At 44.2% G+C, this 20,133-nt stretch overlaps 1 protein-coding gene across 1 annotated transcript in view; it reads right to left on the bottom strand.

The window, feature by feature from the left end:
- Positions 1 to 3,254: 3,254 nt before the first annotated feature.
- SLIT3 (slit guidance ligand 3) overlaps positions 3,255 to 20,133 on the bottom strand; it is a 633,135-nt gene continuing 616,256 nt past the window's right edge. The window contains exons 33-36 of the mRNA XM_054977013.1: positions 12,711 to 12,865; positions 8,584 to 8,869; positions 7,996 to 8,204; positions 3,255 to 6,835 (exon numbers count right to left, since the gene is read on the bottom strand). Coding sequence (XP_054832988.1) covers positions 6,597 to 6,835; positions 7,996 to 8,204; positions 8,584 to 8,869; positions 12,711 to 12,865 — 889 coding nt within the window. The 3' untranslated portion in view covers positions 3,255 to 6,596. The remainder of the gene's footprint in view (positions 6,836 to 7,995; positions 8,205 to 8,583; positions 8,870 to 12,710; positions 12,866 to 20,133) is intronic.

Raw genomic sequence — 20,133 nt, forward strand, 5'->3', positions numbered from 1 at the left:
GCAAGTGGGTTTTGCTGCTGTACATTACACTTTGTGAGGTAACCCTCCCCCCCCCACGGTCCCCAACACTGGGACTTACAATAGGCTCCCCTCAAGGAGGAGGAGGTCTCCATCATTGCCGCCATGGCTGGCTCATGGGTTTTGTCGCTGGCTGCATCCCTCAAGGCCTCCATGCGTAGGACTAGGTCCATTACTCACTCCCCCCGGGGTGTTTCAGAAGTTGCTCTTGCTCTGGCATGAGAAAAGGTCCCTAATCCACCACCCAGATACCTTTCCAACACCTCCCCGGGATGTTTCAGCAACTGCTCTTGCTCTGGCCACAGAAAATCCACCATGGCTGGACCATTGGTTTTGTCGGCGGCCACTTCCCCCGGGGTGTTTAAGCAACTGCTCTTGCTCTGGCAAGACAAAAGGCCCCTAACCTACCACCCAGACACCCTCCCAAGTGGGACAGGTGCTCGAAGAAAGAAGAATTAAGAAACAAAATAAAAAAGAGTGCTGTAAGCCCTCAGCTGAGGAACACATCAAGGTTGGCAAAAGGGTCTAGCAATAGGCATGGGGCCCATGGGTTATGTTAGTGGCAGCTGCTCCTCAGCATGAGGGATAGTTTGCACATGAAGCTGTCCAGGATGGTGGGAGGGCCCTCTCTCCATGGGACTTAGAATGGCCCTCCCCCACTGCCACGGCCAGCCCATAGGTTCTGCTGCTGCATGCAACATTTAAGATTCCCCCCATCCTGATGCTGAATCCTGTCCCTCCAGGTTGGTTGGGGAGGGCATCCATCACTGCCGCCCTGGCCAGACCATGGGTTTTGTTGGAGACCACATCTTCTAGGGCAGTGGGGGGCCTGACGCTGTTTTGAGTATGTTCTGTGTTGTTGTACCAGTTACTCCTGCTGCCCTCCATGGCTGGACCATGGGTTTTGTTGGCGGCTACTCCCCCCAGGATGTTTCAGCAGATGCTCTTGCTCTGGCCACAGAATGGTCCGCCACAGCTGGACCATGGGTTATGGGGGAGGCATCCGTCGATCTGTTCTTCCTTCCATCCCTTCCATGCATATCTCGGGGTGAGGGAGATGCCCCCTTGGCACTTAGAATATCCTCCCCAAAGGGGGAGGCATCTGTCGATCCATCCATCTGTCCCTTCCCTGGAAGGTGGGTTCAGTGGGTCCCTGTTCCTGCCGCCACGTCTGGGAGGTGGGTTCTGGTCCCTTTTGGTCCCTCCCTGGCAGGGGTGTGAGCATAGTTCAGCTTTGCTGCCCTGCAGCCTCTATTCGGAGGAAAAGGGAACCATCTGTTCCTCTCCCTGGCCCAAGGCAGGGGCTCCGTCAGTGCTGCCATGTCCAGAAGGTGAGTTCTGTAGGTTCCTGTTGGTCTCTGTGTTGGGCCTTTATTTTGTGAACCTGTCCGACCTGGTCCTGGGTCTGTCATTCACTCTCCCCACCTGGGGGGAGGGGTTGTGTCAGTGCCGCCTGCCCCCCATGGCTGGACCATGGGTTTTGTTGGTGGCCACTCCCCCTGGAGTGTTTCAGCAGCAGCTCTTGCTCTGGCCACAGAACAGTCTGCCATGGCCGGACCATGGGTTTTGTCAGTGGCCTCATCCTTCACGGCCCCCATGAGTGAAATGTGGCCCACAATCCCCTGGTGTGGGATACGGTCCACCACTCACTCCTGCTGCTCACCACAGCCAGATCATGGAGGCTTTATTTTGTTGACCTCTCCCGCCTGCCATGTCTGGAAGGCAGGTTATGTAGGTTCCTGTTGGTCTCCATGTAGGGGCCTTATTTTGTGAACCTGTCCTGCCCGGAAAGATGTGGAGGGCTTCTGTCGGCTCCGCAACCGGCAAACATGATTCCGTTGTGTTACTCTGCTGTTCTGGGGCAGGGGAGGCACCCTGTTCTTCCCTGGCACGGGGACAGGTATAGTTTTGCGATGGCACAATTGCAGTGGGGTCTAAAAGCATCTTACATCATTCTCTCCATTTCCTCACAAGAACCCCATGGAGGATTGCCCTCCCCGGGCCCGTGAGGAGGGGGTGTCCTCTGACAAACCCATGGGTCCAGATGTGTGGGCAGGCAGATGGGGTGGCAATGTGACAGCGGTCCACCCTTGCCCCCTGAGAAGAGAGGCGGCCAACCACCTCCCTGAGCCTGCAAGGAGGCGGCAGCAACCAACATCATCCGTCTGCAGGACAAGGTGGCCACCCATTGGGGCTGTGGGCGGGCACAGGGGGGTGCCCCCAGCTGGCAGCCAACCCCCCCCGCCCCAAGGAGGTGGCCAACCACCTCCCTGAGCCCGCGAGGAGGGGGCAGCCACCGACAAAAACCATGGGGCCAGACATGTGGGTGGGCACAGAGGGGGGTGCCAACAGCTGGTGGCCAAACCCCCCTGCCCCTGAGAAGGTGGGCCAAACCTGCTACCTGCCCCTGAGAAGGGAGGTGGCTGACCGCTTCCCTGAACCTGTGAGGAGGGGTGGCCACCGACAAAACCCATGGGTCCAGAAGTGCGGGTGGGCACATGGGGGGCGGCACTGTGGCTGCAGACCACTCACCGCCCCAAGAAACAAAACCCATGGGTCCACATGGGGGGTGGCACTGTGACTGTGGTTCACCTCTGGCTCCCAAAAAAGGAGGCTGCCAACAAAAGGGGGGGGTACTTCTGTCTGGTGGCCAAACCACCCACCCCTGAGAAGGGAGGCAGCCAACCACTTCCTTGAGCTTGTGATGAGGGGGTGGCCACCGACATTACCCATGTCTGGGGGTCCATCACTTCAAATGAAACCATAAGTCAATTGGCATTCATGGCTCCAATTGTCTTGAATGGGACTTTCCTTGGGGCACTGGCTTTGGGGGTCTATAGCTCGGAGATCCATATTGCAATCTTGACCAAACTTGGAGAGTGGCTGGAGCAGAGCCTGCTGAAAACTCCCTGTGAGTTTGGGCTCTCTGAGTGTGAAGGGGGCCATCCTGGGCTCTGACAAACCACGAACCGGTTTGTGAACCGGGTCAAGTTCGTGGTTTGTGAAACTGAAGGAATCACGAACCTCGCGGTTTGTTTTTTTCGAGTTCGTGCCCATGTCTAGTTAAAAACCTCTACATGCTATGCATTCACTCCATGGTCTTATCCTAAAAAGTCAGTATCTGTGGCAAGAATGTTTGGACTGTGCTCAATCAGTTGGAACAAGAGGAGGTGAACGTACAGGTAGAAATATGCTCAACAAAGAGAAAAATAACTTTCATAGCAACAAAGGAAAGGTATTATCATATATAACCCAACAATTTACTTAAATTTATTACATCACAATAGGACAATCTAGTAAAATACACAGAATTCATATCAGTCCACATTGCCAATGTACAGTTTTTATAGGGTTAGCAATCTTTCTTTATATTAACTTTTAAAAGTAAACTACTGCATTCAATTTACAGTAGCTGAAATGTACTGTCATTTAAGAAGATTAGAGAGATCTAATTAACACTTTAAAACTAACTTCATAGACCTTTTGGCACTTTAAAAAACAAAATAGAAGAACCAGATTCAATATCACATCAGCTGATACACAGAAAAACATACACTGTCTAGCGGCAGAAAGCAAATAAAGTGGCTTTTCTTTTAGATCACAGCATAGTCCAAGTACATAGTGATAAAACAGCATCAGGCTTTCTCTACTGTGGCTAGTTATCTTTCAACCTGTCAGTTGGAATTATTTCCCATAATGCTAGTGGCTTTTTTGTGCTGTCTAATAAGTTGTTGTATTAAAAGACCCAATGACCAAAGTGAGGCTGTACCTCCTTTCTTGATTATTTTAATACAATTTTCTTGTTTTCTTCTTGGCAACATAGAGCCCGCAGAACAGCTAACTTGCAAAACCAAATAATTAATATTTTAGTAGCATTTCAGTTTTATTATCTGGCTATTCTGGATGGGTTTCCATTGTCTCCAACAGAGGCAACAGCTTCTTGGGTAACCAAAAGGGAATAAATCATTAGGGGAAGAACATTTGTGCTGGAGTCTTATTTACACAAGAGTGGTATCACATTCACTTTTGCAAACTTTTGGTCTCTGCAGATTGTGGTACATTTCTACATTATAAATTCCAGCTGCTTCCAGCATCACATATAATGCTCAAAATAACACAAACTGTCCACAGCAGATTTTTTCCTCCTGCACCGGCTCCTGAACAATTATTTCAATCAGTTTTTTGGCAAAGTAAGCAGTGATTGTTTTATGTTACACTGATTGCAGGCTCCATGTACTACTATTTGTGCTGAAAGGCAACTATTGTATCAGTCACTTCCCTCCTGCCTGAAATTATCCATAAGGAATCTGAACAAACTATTGTGGCTTTCAGAAAGCTGTAATTAGAATAAAGACTCTTAAGCATTTTCAGGCTCCTGAAATCTGAAAAAGGGGCAAAATGCCTGTGACATGTTCAAATCTGTTTTTTACCCCAGACAGACTGTGTCATTCTTGAGTGAGATTCATCCTCCATGCTTCCTTTAAAAAAGCATACTTTTCAAGTGTATGTATGCATTATTCTGGGAAGGACCTGTTCTAAACTCATAGGATTTTGTCAGCCCCTCAGGATCAGATTGGAATAGAGAGAATTTATTCTCTCTTAAGCACTGTTGAAAATCCTACCTTCTCTAACTATTGACTCTTTGGAGTTATAGGCTGCTGCTTTCACTGCATGTAAGAATGGAAAGAAAAAAGGGACTTCAGAAAACAAGCCAGAGAGATTTTGTGGTTGTATAGAACATGAAAGGCATTTTTGGTGGTCAACCAATACAAAATTCCTATGAATAACACAGTTAAATTCCACACTCTCCAAGTTCTCAGTTAAAGAAAGGTCTACCCAGTAGGCCCTGCCCCATGTGGGAACTGCAATAAACAACCTCCACGTTCTGGCTGTTGCATGTGGCGGTTTAACACATTGTGTAGCTTAGCATGTGGACTACAGTTATCATATGAAGAATTCCCGGGTGCATTACTTTCAGTTTTCAGTTCATCACATGCCTGGGCCTGGGGAGAAGAGCAATAGATTTATTTAAAGGGGGCTGTGGCAATTTTAAAATTGATTGTCATAAACTAGTAAGGCAGTGTTTCAGTACATCCTTGGCACAGCTGCTTTGCAAACTAAAGCATAAATTAATAAGGAATTACAAGCGAGAAGGTTGCCACTACAGGCCATTATTAATTTATTTCATTGTTAGCCAATTTTTCTTCCCATGAGTACAGAATGATAATTGGTCCTCCCTTACAGTTGCCAAATGCCAGCATGGAGCTGGAGATCTCTCAAAATTATAACTAATCTCCAGACCACAGAGATCAATTCTCCTGGAGAGAATGGCTGCTTTGGAGATAGACTCTATGGAATTATACTCTGCTCCCCTTCCCAAACCACACCCACCCAGGCTCCACCCCTAAACCACACCTACCCAGACCCGACCCCCAATTCCCCAGATATATCCCAAGCAGGAGTTGGTAACTCTATTCTCCCTTCCTCCATTTTATCCTCACAACCCAGTAATTTCGGTGGATTTGTGAGTGAATAACTGGCCCAAGGCTACTCACGGAGTTTCATGGAGACCAGACAATTGAATTGGATATATAGTTATAATCCAGTACTCTAACCATTATACAACATTGTCTGATTACTACAGGGACGATTCAGTCTATCTTCTGTATGCAGCCCTGTGTGTTATTACTCTGCATATGAAATAAGGTAGCTAGAGAAGAGAATCAGGAAGAAATGTTACACATGAAGCAACATGCATGGGTGGAGGAGGAAAGGATATGCTAGATATCCGGATTGTTCCCTAAGTTATTTGTTAGGTATTTACACAGCACTTACTTTCCATCTGTTAATGTTAAAAAAAAACTTAATTGTCATGTTCGTTTTTTGAAAGAGTATTGGTGCCAGAATGCCAATACAACTGATGAGTGACACAGCAGTGTGAGAGTCAGTGATGCGTACAAAGCAAGAGGTATTACTGCTGTTGCATTAACATGTGCATAATGAAATCTGTGCATGAGGCTCAAGCTACTGCAGTGTCATGATGTGCTTTTTGGCTACGATTTCAAGCTTATCCTCAACACTGACAAACACAACTAGTCATTATTTCATCATGATCATCATCTGAAAGAGATCTTAACTGAGCACACTGAGACACGAAAGATGTCTGAGAGCTGAGATCTCTTATGTGCATCTATTCAGAATTTTAAAGACATATTCTACTATTTCTGTGGCAAAACCTTTGAAATACCTTCACATCTGGTCATCGTGCAAAGCTTATCAACTATACTCTGTTTTTAATCCCTGTGTTTAGATTTGGAATAATTTTTCCAATTTTTTTTTACAACTGTAAAAAAAAATCCATAGTAAAAATAACTCACTGTATGATACATATATCCAAAACAGTCAGATACTTTATATAATAATAGATGAAAATAGTCACTTTTCATAATAAAAATAACTTCTATTTTTGCTTATTTTACAATATACTTAATATTCTCTTCTTCACTTAAAAGTAAATAGGTCCCACTTTTGATAGCACATCTGAGTCGATACAATAGGGAAAGGGGCTGACCAGATGTTTATAAACACTTTCCACAGCCACATTCCACATGCCTCTCCAGTTCTTCTGTGAAAGAGGAACCATCCACACACTGGAAGATATATTTCCGCCTTTTGCTCCGGAGGGGAACACAGCACTGATCATTCCCACAGCTGCCATGACATTCCATGCGCTGTACCTTGACCGTAGAGACACAAGAGATGGAACTTTGTTGCCTCCGAATCAATTCACGAACAATCTCTCCTTGGCACAGATTCTCTGTTAGGAAAAAGACAAGATTATTAGAAAATTGATCATTCATTTGTCACAGTTCTAAACATTAAGAACATGAATTAAGCCTTATGCACTATGAGTATGGTGTACTGCATGCCAATTTCTCCATTCAACTCAGGTCAGCTCGTAATTTGGGAAGGTTTGTATAGTTTAAACTTGTGTAGTTTAAAGGAATTAGCCACACTGAACCATATGTGTGTACTGGCACTCCTAGGACTGATCCAAGTAGTTACTTGTGACGGAAGGACTGCAAGGAGATCCATGCTGCTCTCTATAAGTATAAAGCTGCTGAAGAATCTTCCTGTTTATTTACTGGTTACAGTGAATTATCTTCTTCATTAAAATGTCTATTGAGCTGAAATACACTGAGAAAGAGAGTTTGCTGATCAACTCAGCTTTGAACAATTATCTTAGAATACATCTCCTAGCAAGATACTATGATTCTTTAATGTTAATAAGGTTTGCTGTAAAAGCATTGAACACAAAAACATATTAAAAAGATTATAATCCAATTCAAAATTAGAAGAAGACTCAACAGAATCTTCTGTTTGCAAATATTTTTTACTACCTTCAATTATGTGTTTGAGCTATACATTTTGCCATTGTAGGGTTAGAGGATACTTAATGAGCGATGGTGATTTTAAGCCAAAATAAATCATGCAAGCTAATATATGCTGGCGGCAAAGTCTGAGATGACAGTATGTATAATGCAGTACGCATGTAAGCTGACTGGAGTTGATGAACACAGAAAATCATAGTGCCATTGTAACCAGAGTTACACCCTTGGAAGTCCATTGATTGCTGAGGATGGTACTATCAAACACTTCTGAGGCTCTGGGGTGTGTAGAACCTGGGCATACCAGAAGCCCATTTCCTGTTAGCTAAAGTGTGTCCCTGGTGGTATTGGACACGTACCGTAACTTTTAATGTGCTTAATCTTACAAAGTGACATATAATAGCAAATTTTACTTATTTACTTTATTAAAATCCTACTTTTCTTTCTGACACTCAAGGTAGATTACATGATAGAACAGTGCAATGGAAATTTTTTGTGGAAGAGAAATCTTATCAGGTAAGCTTTCCTTTGTATATGAACCAAGAGGTCACAGCAAAACACACATCATATACCTTGCACCTATACCAACCTCTATCACAACGCTCGCCACTGTAGTTTGGATCACATTCACAATAGGGCTCCCCATGTGCTGAGATCTTACATTGCCCATGGCTACATTTCAGAAGTCTGCAGGGGTTGAAGGAATCATTCTTTCTGTCGCAGTACATGCCCATGAAACCTTCTATGCACTTACACATATACGCAGAATTGGTGGCTATGCATTTACCATGAAGGCACCTTGGAAGAAAAGAGAGATAGCTAACTGGTGTATCTAAGATTATATGTAGAATTAACAGACATGTCAGCATTACCAAAGACAGTTTTTTTTCTTTTAAATTCATTAGTGTCCAATTGTTTCTCCAATTTCTGAAAAATACTATAATTTCATGGTCGGGTCACTATATAACCTCTCTGCTCAATGATGTTTACTGTGAATCAGATTTTTAAAAAAAACAGAGTATATATGTGAGGAATAACCTAACATTTGGCTCATCTCAATAAGAATATGTCCTGGGTGGCATTCATAGAATATCACTAATTTTATCAGTATGCTCATTCACTTAAAAACCCTTACTCTCCTCTGCCTTGTTCCCCACTCAAACTGAGTGAAACTTACTTGTTATTGAGGCAGGGATCTTTAACTTCGTAGTCACAAAGTGAGCCTGTCCAGCCTGGGTGGCACTCACACACAACACTTGTTTTCTCAATAGAGCGGCAGATGCCATGTTTACAGATGTTACAGGATTTGCAGCCAGGAAGGACCCCTACTGACTGATGTGGTAAATCCTTGAAATCTTGCAGTTCATTATTAATGCGGACATCATGTATACATCCATGGAAACCACTGGGTGTCCTCTCTGTACCCTGCCGCAATGAAGACAGTCCTGTGGATGTAGGAATACCTGCAAAGATACAACAGAAGCACTTCAGAACCAATGCAGAACCTTCATGGCATTCTAGGAACTCAAGGTAACATAATGTTATAATGAAAGAAAAATTAGGCAAGCAAGTGGTGATAGTTCACATTATAATTGGGGTTACTCTGCTCTCCCCCATGCCATCATTTGCTGAACATAGCTAGTTATTATATTAAGCTTCATATTTCATTACATAGCAGATCCTATATAAATCATGACATATACAGCATACTGCAAAGCAACCAACTAGACTGAATTTTCAAACACCCCAAGATGTCAAGTGTACAATATAAAAACAAACACAAAATGAGATAAAAGTGAATTGCATAAAGAATAACATGAAAGGTGGATTAAAAACCCACCTCAGCCATAGAGGATTCTCCTTGGGAAGGCAGTATTGTTTAGTGTCCGAGGTGCCGCACCGGCGACCCTCGGACTGGCCTGGCTCCTCCCCTCCCAGCCCGGGGCCCGGAGCTGCCAACACTCACTCCACCCAGGAGCCCGATGGCAAGGAGAGCGGGGGAGCAGCTGCGGAGCCCTGTGGCCCCGCCGCCACGCCGGGGCAGCCAGAGATCGCCACTGCGGCCGAGACGAGCGGCGGCGTGGAGGAATGGCGGCCACACCGGTGGCCCAGGCTCTGGGCCTGGCAGCGAGGCAGCGCCATGGCGGGGGACGCAGGCCATGGAGGAGCCCCGAAGCCACCGCTGGAAACACGTGGCCACATTGGGATGCCGGCGCGGGTGCCCCAGCACAGGAGGGGTGGCGCCAGCCAGAGGGCCCGCGGGAGAGGCAGGGGCAGGGCAGCCCGGCCCTCCCCTCGGCCAGAGGCCACCCCGCCCAGCCTCGCCTGGGAGAGGCGGATTCCCCTGCCCGTCAGGCAGGGGGAGGGCGGATGCGGGAGGAAAGGGAGGGAACCTGGGCAGATCAGCCAACCCCCTGGGGGCAAATGGGGCCAGCAGGTGTGGCCACACCTGGCCCAGATGGTAGGCATGGCCTTTGGGGCGGGGACGTGGGAGAAGGGGTGGAACTGGCCCTAAGGGGAGGGAGTACTTAAGGAGGGCTCCAGACCAAGGTCGGGGAGGAGAAATGTCAGTCTTCCCCTGAGCTTGAAGAGGCAGCTGGCTGGGTGGAGCTCCAATGCCAAAGGGCCAAGTCAGCCCAGCCACGGGCCCACCCATTCTGAGGCCTGCAAGAAGGAGCCCTCTTCAGCCCGGGACCGCCGCTCAGTCCAGGCTGACCTTGCGGCCTGCCCGGGCCGCCCAGGACGGACCCATCACGGGCGCCCTCCGCAGACCTGTCACCGCCACCGCCACCGCCGCCAGGGGGTGCCCGTGAGCCTGACATTTAGTCTAAATTGTTCTGGGCCTTAAACAATACAAAAATGTGTACAAGACTGAAATCCTGCATGAATTGGTTAGCCCTTAAACCTTCTTTTGTGTTTCACCAACTATATTAATCACACTGCAAAAATTTATTTGGTATCGAGACAAACATGTTTTTTCTACCTGTTTTATTATCTGGTTGTTCCGCTTGCAATTAGTGCAGTGTGTTGCTGCTATCCCATGTACAGTTCTACCAAAACCATTTTGGATAGTGGCAGGCAAGTGAACATCATTCATCCACAGTTAGGATAGCCTTGTGATTTCAATATGGCATGTGCAATGTTCCCTCTAAGCGGTGCAGTGTTGCGAGCCAAAAATCCAATTTGTGAGCAGCAACTTGCAAGTTGTGAGCACGCCTTTTCCAAAACCAGAATCCATTTTGTATTTAATAACAAAAGAAATGTACAAGTCTAATGTATTATGTGTGTTTGTATATGTTTACACACCCACAGTATTTTAGGACTACTATCCCAGTGTTTCAGTTCATGAAAGAGAACCTATATTTAAACTGCATCTTTATTATGTTATCCGAGTACACAATTGGTACAGCCTTTTTGTTCACTGAGAAACATCCCTAGCAAATGCGCAGGAACATGGATATGGATAAACAGTATTACTGTACCTAGCCTATCCATTGCAGTGAAATGAACAGATTGATTTTATTCAAAAGATAGTGTTACAAACAAAGATGTCAACACAAAAATGCAAGCTTTATATGGAAATGTGTATGCCAAATAATTTTCATTTTAAGTGACCACAGAAAAATGACACTTTTCTAAATCCACTGAAATTAATGGATTTTGTAATTCTGTTCTGGGTAACACTGTAATTTTCAGTTTTATCCTATCCTTCTAATTTTATGTTGTCTAAACAGGAAAAAACTACAACTTTTGATTCAAACATTTTGTTTGCATAATAAAGCAAATATTGACAGTTTTGAAAATTTGTAGACCCATTTAAATCAACAGAGTAAGATCTTTTCTCAGAGTATCTCTGGGAGCAAGCCTAAGCACTTCTGCTTTGAAGTAAGCCATTTTATTCAAGAGGGTTCACTCCAGAAAAGTATTAGGAATGTAGCCTCTTTAACTCCATTCAGCCTCAGATTTGTATACATAATCCAAAAGCCATACCGAACTATGCCAGGTTCAAGCAGATATTGCTAAAACAGCATATTTACTAATAAGAAGATGAGATGTAGGAAACACCTACATTATTTTTAAAGAGTTGTGCTCATTTTAATTCACCCTATAGACATAGTCACTGTCATGCAACTATACAAAACAGAAATAAGTGTATGCTAGCTAATAATCAGGAATTTCCCTACCTGGAACTGGCAACCATAGTGTCCATGCTGCCTGCCCACTGCTGCTGCCTCCTCTGGCTCCTCGTGAGGGGAAGGAGAGAGGCCGTGTGGGCGCCCACTCACCAAGGCCACCAGCCCCACGCTGCCACTGGTTCTTGGAGCTGTGGGCCTGAGGTGAACAGGCCACAAGGCCCCCGCCCCACACTGCCACTGCCTCCAGTGGCTGCAGCTGTGGGCCTGAGGTGGATGGGCTGCAAGGCCCCCGCCCCACACCACCACCTCCAGCTGTTGGAGCTGCGGGCCTGAGGCGGATGGGCCATGAGGCCCCTGCCCCATGGCTCCCCCTTCCTCCACACCTTGGCTGGGGCCACACTAGGCCCTTTTGGCAGAAAACAGGGAAGCCGGGGCTGGGGCCGGGGCTGCACCAGGCACAACAGGCCAGGGCCGCACCAAGGTGAGGCCAGGGCCAGGGTCTCACCAGGCAGGCTCTTGGGGTGGGAAACAGGGAGGGTGAGACCCTGGGCACCCCTCTGTGAGCTAGGCTTCTCAGCTTGTGTGCTGGGGTGTGTGTGTGTTAAAATTCGTGTGCTCGTGCGCATGATAGCAGGAACGCTGCATGTGAGCACCAAGGAAGAATCAATTGGGCATTAGATTTAAGGGTAGCTGAGATGTAGATGATGGTAGGAATATACACTATGATCAACAGAAGAAATTCATAATGATGACATGCTCTTAAGAATGGTAAATAACCAATGCACATCTAAGTGCTTACCTTTTTAATGTTCACAAATGTTAGTACCTCAAAGAAATTTTGAGGGGATGGAATAGATGATGATGATGACAGATTTATATACCACCCTTCAGAACAACTTAACACCCACTCAGAGTGGTTTACAAAGTGTGTTATTATTATCCTCATGACAATCACTCTGTGAGGTGGGTGGGGCTGAGAGAGCTCTGACAAGCTGGATGACCTAAGGTCACCCAAGCTGGCTTCAAGCAGAGGAGTGGAGAATCAAACCCGGTTCTCCAGATTAGAGTCCTGGTGATTAGAGTTCTATTACTCTTAACCACTACACTACACTACACCTGCAAAAGTGATACAAAGCTGAACTATCATTCTGTGGGCAGCTCAACTTACCTCCAATGTACAGAGATGTGTCATGACCAACCATGGGCTGTTTCTGCAATTTTCCAAGGCTCTTGGGAGCACCTTTATCTACAACCAAGTTCAAAGTCTGGTTCAGCATTACCAACTCCACACTGTGAAACTGCCCATCATTTACTGTTTCCACACTAGCACATAAAACAAAAGAAAAGGAAATTAAGAGGAATAAATTTAGTTACAGGATTCTGGAATCTTTTAATTATAGTAACCCCAATTCACTACCATTAGCTGCCATAAGAAAAAGATACAAGCAGGGCTATGCAGACACATGAAATTAGGATATAATCAAATATAGCCCTTTGGGCTGTTAAATTCTACACAAGAAATATCTAATTTGGACCATTGTTGTTGACTTTTGACACCGCAATCTGAGAAGTGTGTAATTTTTAAATTATTTTTATTTATTTTACAAAATTTATACTCTGCCTTTCTGTCCTCATAAAGGCCACCAAGGTGGCTTACAAATAAAAAAATGTACATAATAAAGCCACATCTTAGAAACCATTAAAGTCAACAGAAAATAGATAATTGAAAAATTAACATCTCATCTTGAATGCACATTCAAAAATAACATATAATACACTGGGCAAGAAGGAAGGATCACTGAATATCAAATGTAATAAAATAGTCTTCACCCGCTGGCGGAAGATGATTACTGAAGGGGACAGATGAGTCTTCCTGAGGAGAAAATTCCAGAATTTTGTTGCCATGATCAAGGTCGAATCCTGGGTTACCACCCCCCTAATCTCACAAGGACTTCCAAAGATGACCACAGTGATTGGGTAGGTTCATAAGGGAGTAGGTGGTCCTTTAAGATTGCTGGACCCAAACCATATAGGGCTTTAAAAGATAATACCAGCACCTTAAATTTTGCCCCAAACTTGATTGGGAGCCAGTGTAGATAGGCCAAGATTGGAGCAATATGGTGCCTATAGCCCATTCAGTCAACATCAGATTGGAGGGATTGGAGGGAGGCATTTCATCAGATTGGAGGGGGGTGTCCAGTGGGGTGCCGCAGGGCTCAGTTTGGGGCCCGGTACTTTTCAATATTTTTATCAATGATCTGGATGAAGGAGTGGAAGGGCTGCTCATTAAATTTTCTGATGATACCAAATTGGGAGGAGTAGCAAACACCCAAGAAGATAGAATTAAAATTCAACAAGACCTGAATACTCTGGAGAAGTGGGCAGCTGTGAATAGGATGCAATTCAACAAAGACAAGTGCACAGTATTACATCTGGGCCACAAAAATGGGAAGCACAAATACTGGATGGGGGATACACTTCTGGGCAGTAGTATATGTGAAAGGGATCTTGGGGTAAGAGTGGACTGTAAACTGAATATGAGCAGTCAGTGTGATGCGGTGGCAAAAAAGGCTAATTCAATCTTGGGTTGTATCAAAGGGGCCATAGCGTCGAAATCGCAGGAGGTCATAGCCCCTCTCTATACTGCCTTGGTCAGGCCACACCTGGAGTATTGTGTGCAGTTCTGGAGGCCTCACTTCAAAAAAAATGTGGCCAAAATCAAGAGGGTGCAGAGGAGAGCGACGAGAATGATCAGGGGTCTGGAGACTGAGCCCTATGAGGTAAAGCTGAGGGCCTTGGGAATGTTTAGTTTGGAGAAGAGGAGGTTGAGGGGGGACATGATTGCTCTCTTTAAATATTTGAAAGGCTGTCATTTGGAGGAGGGCAAGGAGCTGTTCCAGTTGGCAGCAGAGGGTAGGACCCGAAGCAATGGGCTTAAATTACATGCACAAAGGTACCGGCTGGATATTAGGAAAAACTTTTTCACGGTCATAGTTCAAAAGTGAAATCAGCTGCCTAGGGAGGTGGTGAGCTCCCCCTCACTGGCTGTTTTCAAGAAGAGGCTGGATGAATACTTGTCAGAGATGCTTTAGGCTGATCCTGCACTGGGCAGGGGGGTTGGACTAGATGGTCTGTATGGCCCCTTCCAACTCTATGATTCTAACATCCTGGTTGCAGCATTCTGCCCCATTTGAAGTCCTGAACACTATTCAATGGCAGCCTTATGTAGAGCACATTACAGTAATCTAATCTAGATGTAATTAGGGCACTCACTAGTGGCCATATCTTTTCTGCCCAGGAAAAGCCAAAGCTGGGTAACTAGTTGAAGGGGTAAAAGGCATTCCTGGCCACAGGTGCCACTTGCTTGTCCAGCAGGCTTGGGTCCCAAAGCATCCCCAAACTATGAACCTGTTCCTTCAAGGGGAGTCCAACCACATCCAGAATGGGTAACACCTTAAATCCTAGGTCAGCAGTCAGGATTAAGCTTCAGTTTATTATTCCACATCTACTCAAAAACTGCCTCCAGGCAGCAGTTCAGAGTTTCTACAGCCTTCCTGGGATCAGCCAGAAGTGTGAGATAGAGGTGAGCATAACCTGCATAATCCAGCCCAAATCTCCAGATATCCTCACCCAGGGGTTTGCTATGGATGTTAAAGAGCATAGGAGACAACATGGAGTCTCGTGGGAGCCTACAGGCCAAAGGGCTGAGCAGCGGTACCCCAGTAGCACCTTCTCAAACCTTCCTTCCAGGAAGAACTGGAACCACCATAAAATGGCACTTTCCAATTTCAGCCCAGAAATGTAGTCCAGAAGGATATCATCCATGGTATCAAATGCCACTGAGAGATCTAGGAGAAGCAACATACCATCTCCCTGTGCATTTCTTTCTGGCCATCTCCTAATGCAGGTCATCTGCCAAGGCAACCAAAGTTGATTTGATCCCATAACCAGGCCTAAAACCAGACTGGAAAGGATCTAAAAAATTCAATTCATCTAGGAAAACTTGAAGTTGTCCAGCTACTTCCTGTTCAATTGCCTTGCTCAAGAATGAAACATTTGAGACTGGTCAATAGTTATTGAACTCCTCTGGGTACAGGGTAGGCCTCTTTAGAAGTAAACACACTACAGCCTGTATCAAAGCTTACAAGTCAGCATTGTTCTCCAGGGCAACCAGTCTAGGGGTCCTCAACATCACCCCTTAGATCACTTCTGACAGCTCAGGCAGGGAGACTGTTAGGCAGAGTAGTAGACAGTACACCAAGAAAATTGCAGTCCTGTTCCCAACAGAGCCTTAAAACTGGAAATGTTCTGAATGGGGCACAGTGCTAGGGGGATAGAATCCATATAGATTACAGCAACATCACCTTCCTGCCTACAAGACCTATGATGGTGTGCCCCGGGATACAAAGTTAGGAGACATTAACACACACACACACCCAAGTCTCAGCAATACATACTAGGTCAGTTCTCTCATCCAGGATTAAATAAAGATAATCTCAGCTCCAAATATTGAGAACAAAGGTGGATTTACCTCTGGTGGAATTAGGTGGATGCAGGGGGCAGATAGAATTAGGATCCAGAATAGGTTGAGCTATTTTCCTGACCTACTAAGCAGAGAAGGACCAGAACTGTACTAATTGTACAGCTGGCCAGAGAGAAGAGAGGCCTTATGCAGAATATGGTTGCAGCACTGATGGGAAAGGTAAAGCAACTTCTGCTGCCTGTCAATGAGATGCTCTTTGTAAACAGGGCATGTCAGGCAAGAGGAGACCCTATCTTACACAAGTCTTCATTAAAAAAAAAAATTCAGAAATTTTCATGACTTTAACATATTGTGGATATGCTTTCAGTTCTCTGTAGCTGTAGCCCATTGGATAGCAGAATCAGTTCATGACTTAGTTACCCAGCCCCACCATTTCAGAAACATGCAGTGGTGCCAGGCTCTTAGACTTCAAGTACTGCCATTTGTGTGAACTGACAATTCTGTGGAGGTGGTATATAAACAGCTGTCCCAGTTCCTGTACTGGCAGCTGCCCTCTCATTGCTCTGGAGAGGCAAAATATGACTTCTAAGCTTTGAGGTAGAATCAATGTATGTAGCAGGAACAATCTGTTTTTCTTATCTGGAGATGTCCAATCTGAAGCCATTTGTCAGAAGATAATGGTATAATGTTTGGCAGTGTGGGTTTTTAGTTCAGGCAGGAGTGCATATGCATAAATCACCAAGTCATCTGCAGCATATGGCTTTGCCGGATTAAGGTTTAAATACCCTGATTAAAAGGATTATGAAGGCTGATATGTTTTGCTGGAACATGCAAGGAAACCAGACTAATCAGTATTTTCAGGTTCCTCAAATGTTTTGAAGATGTTTCTTAGAACATTAACATTTTGTAATTATTTACATACATTTTTTCACTTAATATTGTTTTGTTAGTATGCTACACGGGAGTCATATTTCTAAGTACAGTAACGTAATTATGTCAAGATAGAAGGATCTTTTTTTGCCAGCATGTCTTTTTTCCTTTTCTTTCCAATCTCCATGAATGTATCTTGTCTTTTGTAACCCTGCACCCATGGTTTGCCTTATTTTTCAGAACTCTGTATTATACCTAGCTGTTTTAGGTCATTCAAAGCAATATTTAAACTAGAAATTATAATGATTACATAGAATTATGGAACATGAACAACAAAATCAAATGCATCTGACCATTATGAGTGAGTATACTATTTATTTACTTTTATTTGCTTCATTTTGACCCTGCCTTTCTCCCCATTAGGAACCCAAAGCAGCTGACATTGTTCTTCTCTCCCTCATTTTATCCTCACAACTAAGCTAGGTGGCTAGGCTAAGGGTGTGGGACTGGCCCAAGGTCACCCAGCAAGCTTCTGCGGCAGAGCAGGGATTCAAAGCTGCATCTCCAACATCTTAATCTGACACTTGAACCAGTACATCACATTGGCCCTCTAAAGAAATGAAGTGCTTGAGTTCTGAAAAATGTGAGAATAGATGTTTGAAACGCTATATAGTTAACTGTTTTATTTCTGATCTATTTAAAGCATTAAACAACTGCTGGTCCTCATCCAACTGTTCACCATTATTCTGAAATGAACAGTGCACATCATATATTCCTTTGCACTGAGTGAGGATGCTGTCTTTAAAATCAACTATTTCCGAGAGGACAAAAGTGCCTGTTTGGGAGTATACAGCTATTTTCAGGGACCAGTTACTGGCTGGGGGTTCCTGTCATGACTTTTGATTGGAGGTGGGCATGAACCAAAATATGATCCAAAGTTGGTCACAAACTGGGTCAGTTTGTGGTTCGCGAACTAGTATTTCATGGGAGCTCATATCTCACAAACTGTGACGAATTTTAGCCCGGTTTGTTTGATTCGTACTTTGGTTTGTCACTGTAGATAGCCTGGCACCAATCAGTTAGTTTCCTAGGCAACCGGGGAGGATGGGCTCTCTGCAGACCTTCCACTGACCTGAAAGTGACATTTTCACGAACCCTCTATCTGTTTGAAATCTACAAGGTGTTGTAGGCATTTTCATGAACCAAACAAACCAGTTCGTGAACAGAGGCAAGTTCATGAAAGTTCATGGTTCGTGAAATGTGACAAACCACAAACTGCATGGTTCGAAATTTTCCTGGTTCATGCCCATCTCTACTTCTGATATTACAAAGGTAACATCACAGAAATATCACAGAGCATCACTCAGTTACTAACAATGATGTGTGAAGCCTGCGGTAACAAAGGTACTTCCAGTAGTAGGCAAACAGTAAAATGCTAATGTGATACCTCTGTAACTATGGCCTATAGCCAAAAAAGCATGGAGGTGGTTCTATAAATCCATGGAGTTTTTAATCTTGTTCTTTTCAAACAGCAGCCATTGAGTACTATATGGCAACCTGCTTTTGAAACTGAGAGGTGGCGGTTTAAAAGCATTTTGCAAGTCTGTGTGTTCGTTTGTGTGTATCTATGTCTATTTCTACTGGGCTATCACATGAAATTAAGTAGTCCTTGTTTTTATTTCAAATGCCTTTTCAAAAAACCAGGTAGAAATATTACAATGAAATTTTAATGACAACAGAAGATGAGATGTAGATGAGATGATTGTGTTTTTTAAGGTGTTTTTAATGATGTGTATATTTGTATTCTGTTATCCGCCCTGAGCCTGTGAAAGCGGGGAGGGCGGAATATAAATACAATAAATTAAATTAAATTAAACAGAAGACATGACTAAATTACTGCTAAACAGCTTTGACCCATTAATCCCAATGGGCAAATTAACCACACACTTAAATCTATACTGCTGAGACCAATAGAACGTAAACTTGCTTAACTGACGAGATTATTCCCCAACACGTTTTAAAGCTGGAATGAGATAACATACAATTGGAGTATTGCTCTAATAAGAGCCCGAGAAATAGTCTTTTGTTAAATCAGCTATCGTTGTCCCATCCTCCCAAACAATGAAAGGATTTCTTTTATAAAGACATGTGCTGTCTGAGACAGTGGCTTGTTGACACAAAGCCACAGAAATGATTGGTGCATCATGGTCAAGCCAGCCATGCACACTAGCAGTGCCCTGGGAGGGCCATGATGGCAAGTTTTTGGTAAAATGGTAAAATGGAGCTTAAGATGGAGCCATCAGGTGGTCTTCATAAGTGATAGTCCCAAAACAGTGCCAGAGATTAAAATATTCAATTCACTGTCAAGTATTTATCATAGCTTTAAGGTGTTTGTCTGCAGTAGAAGAACAAGATTCTAGATTTCCAGTTAGTCTTTAAGGTGCTACTGCACAAAGTTTTATCATGTTACATAGCTTTTTCTTATCAACTGTGTACACTACTAGAAAGCACAAATACCTCATTTTATTAACTCAGCCACTGCTGTGACATTGTCGCCATGCAGCAAACGTGAAAGGTTTTCATGCTAGTGTAACTTAAGTACAGAAAGTTATAGGATTCTGCTGGTTCTATAAGTAGGAGGTATGGCATAGACGAGCGCACAGCTCTTGAATGTGACGTTACAGTGCAGTCTCACAGTTCATTTCTAGGTGGCAGTAGAGTATCATAAAAGGACAATATTCAGGCCTTGGAAAAAACAGTGTTGCTCACATATTACTCTTTGTACTACACAATCATCTCAAATCAGAATGTAAACATCTTGGCAGAAAAATGAAGCTAGGGCAGGATGAACTACTGCCAATATTAAAGCTTTCTAGGAATGAAGAATGAAGCTGATCTGTACAATAGACAAAAGGAAAATGTCACAATGTCTTAACATCTGTAAATGATCAAGGATTGCAAACGTATCTAGCACGCTTTCAAGAATTATTTTGATAAGAGATTAAATAAGAAATAGCAATATGTATGTGCCTGTGTGCGTGTGAGCAAGAGCAAGAGAAAAGATTTTAAATGGGAGTTGGATCAGAATCAACTTTATGTTTGCATTAATAAAGCCAAAGTTTGTCTTAACAATGCTCTGCCAACCAATCAAAAACAGCTCTCAGTTTTTCACTTGGGCTAAAGTCCAGTAAAAACTATTAAAATGTTCCACAATAAGTGGAATCTGTCTTTTTTAAAA

This window comes from Eublepharis macularius, chromosome 4, assembly GCF_028583425.1.
Source record: "Eublepharis macularius isolate TG4126 chromosome 4, MPM_Emac_v1.0, whole genome shotgun sequence".
NCBI classification, from domain to species: domain Eukaryota; kingdom Metazoa; phylum Chordata; class Lepidosauria; order Squamata; family Eublepharidae; genus Eublepharis; species Eublepharis macularius.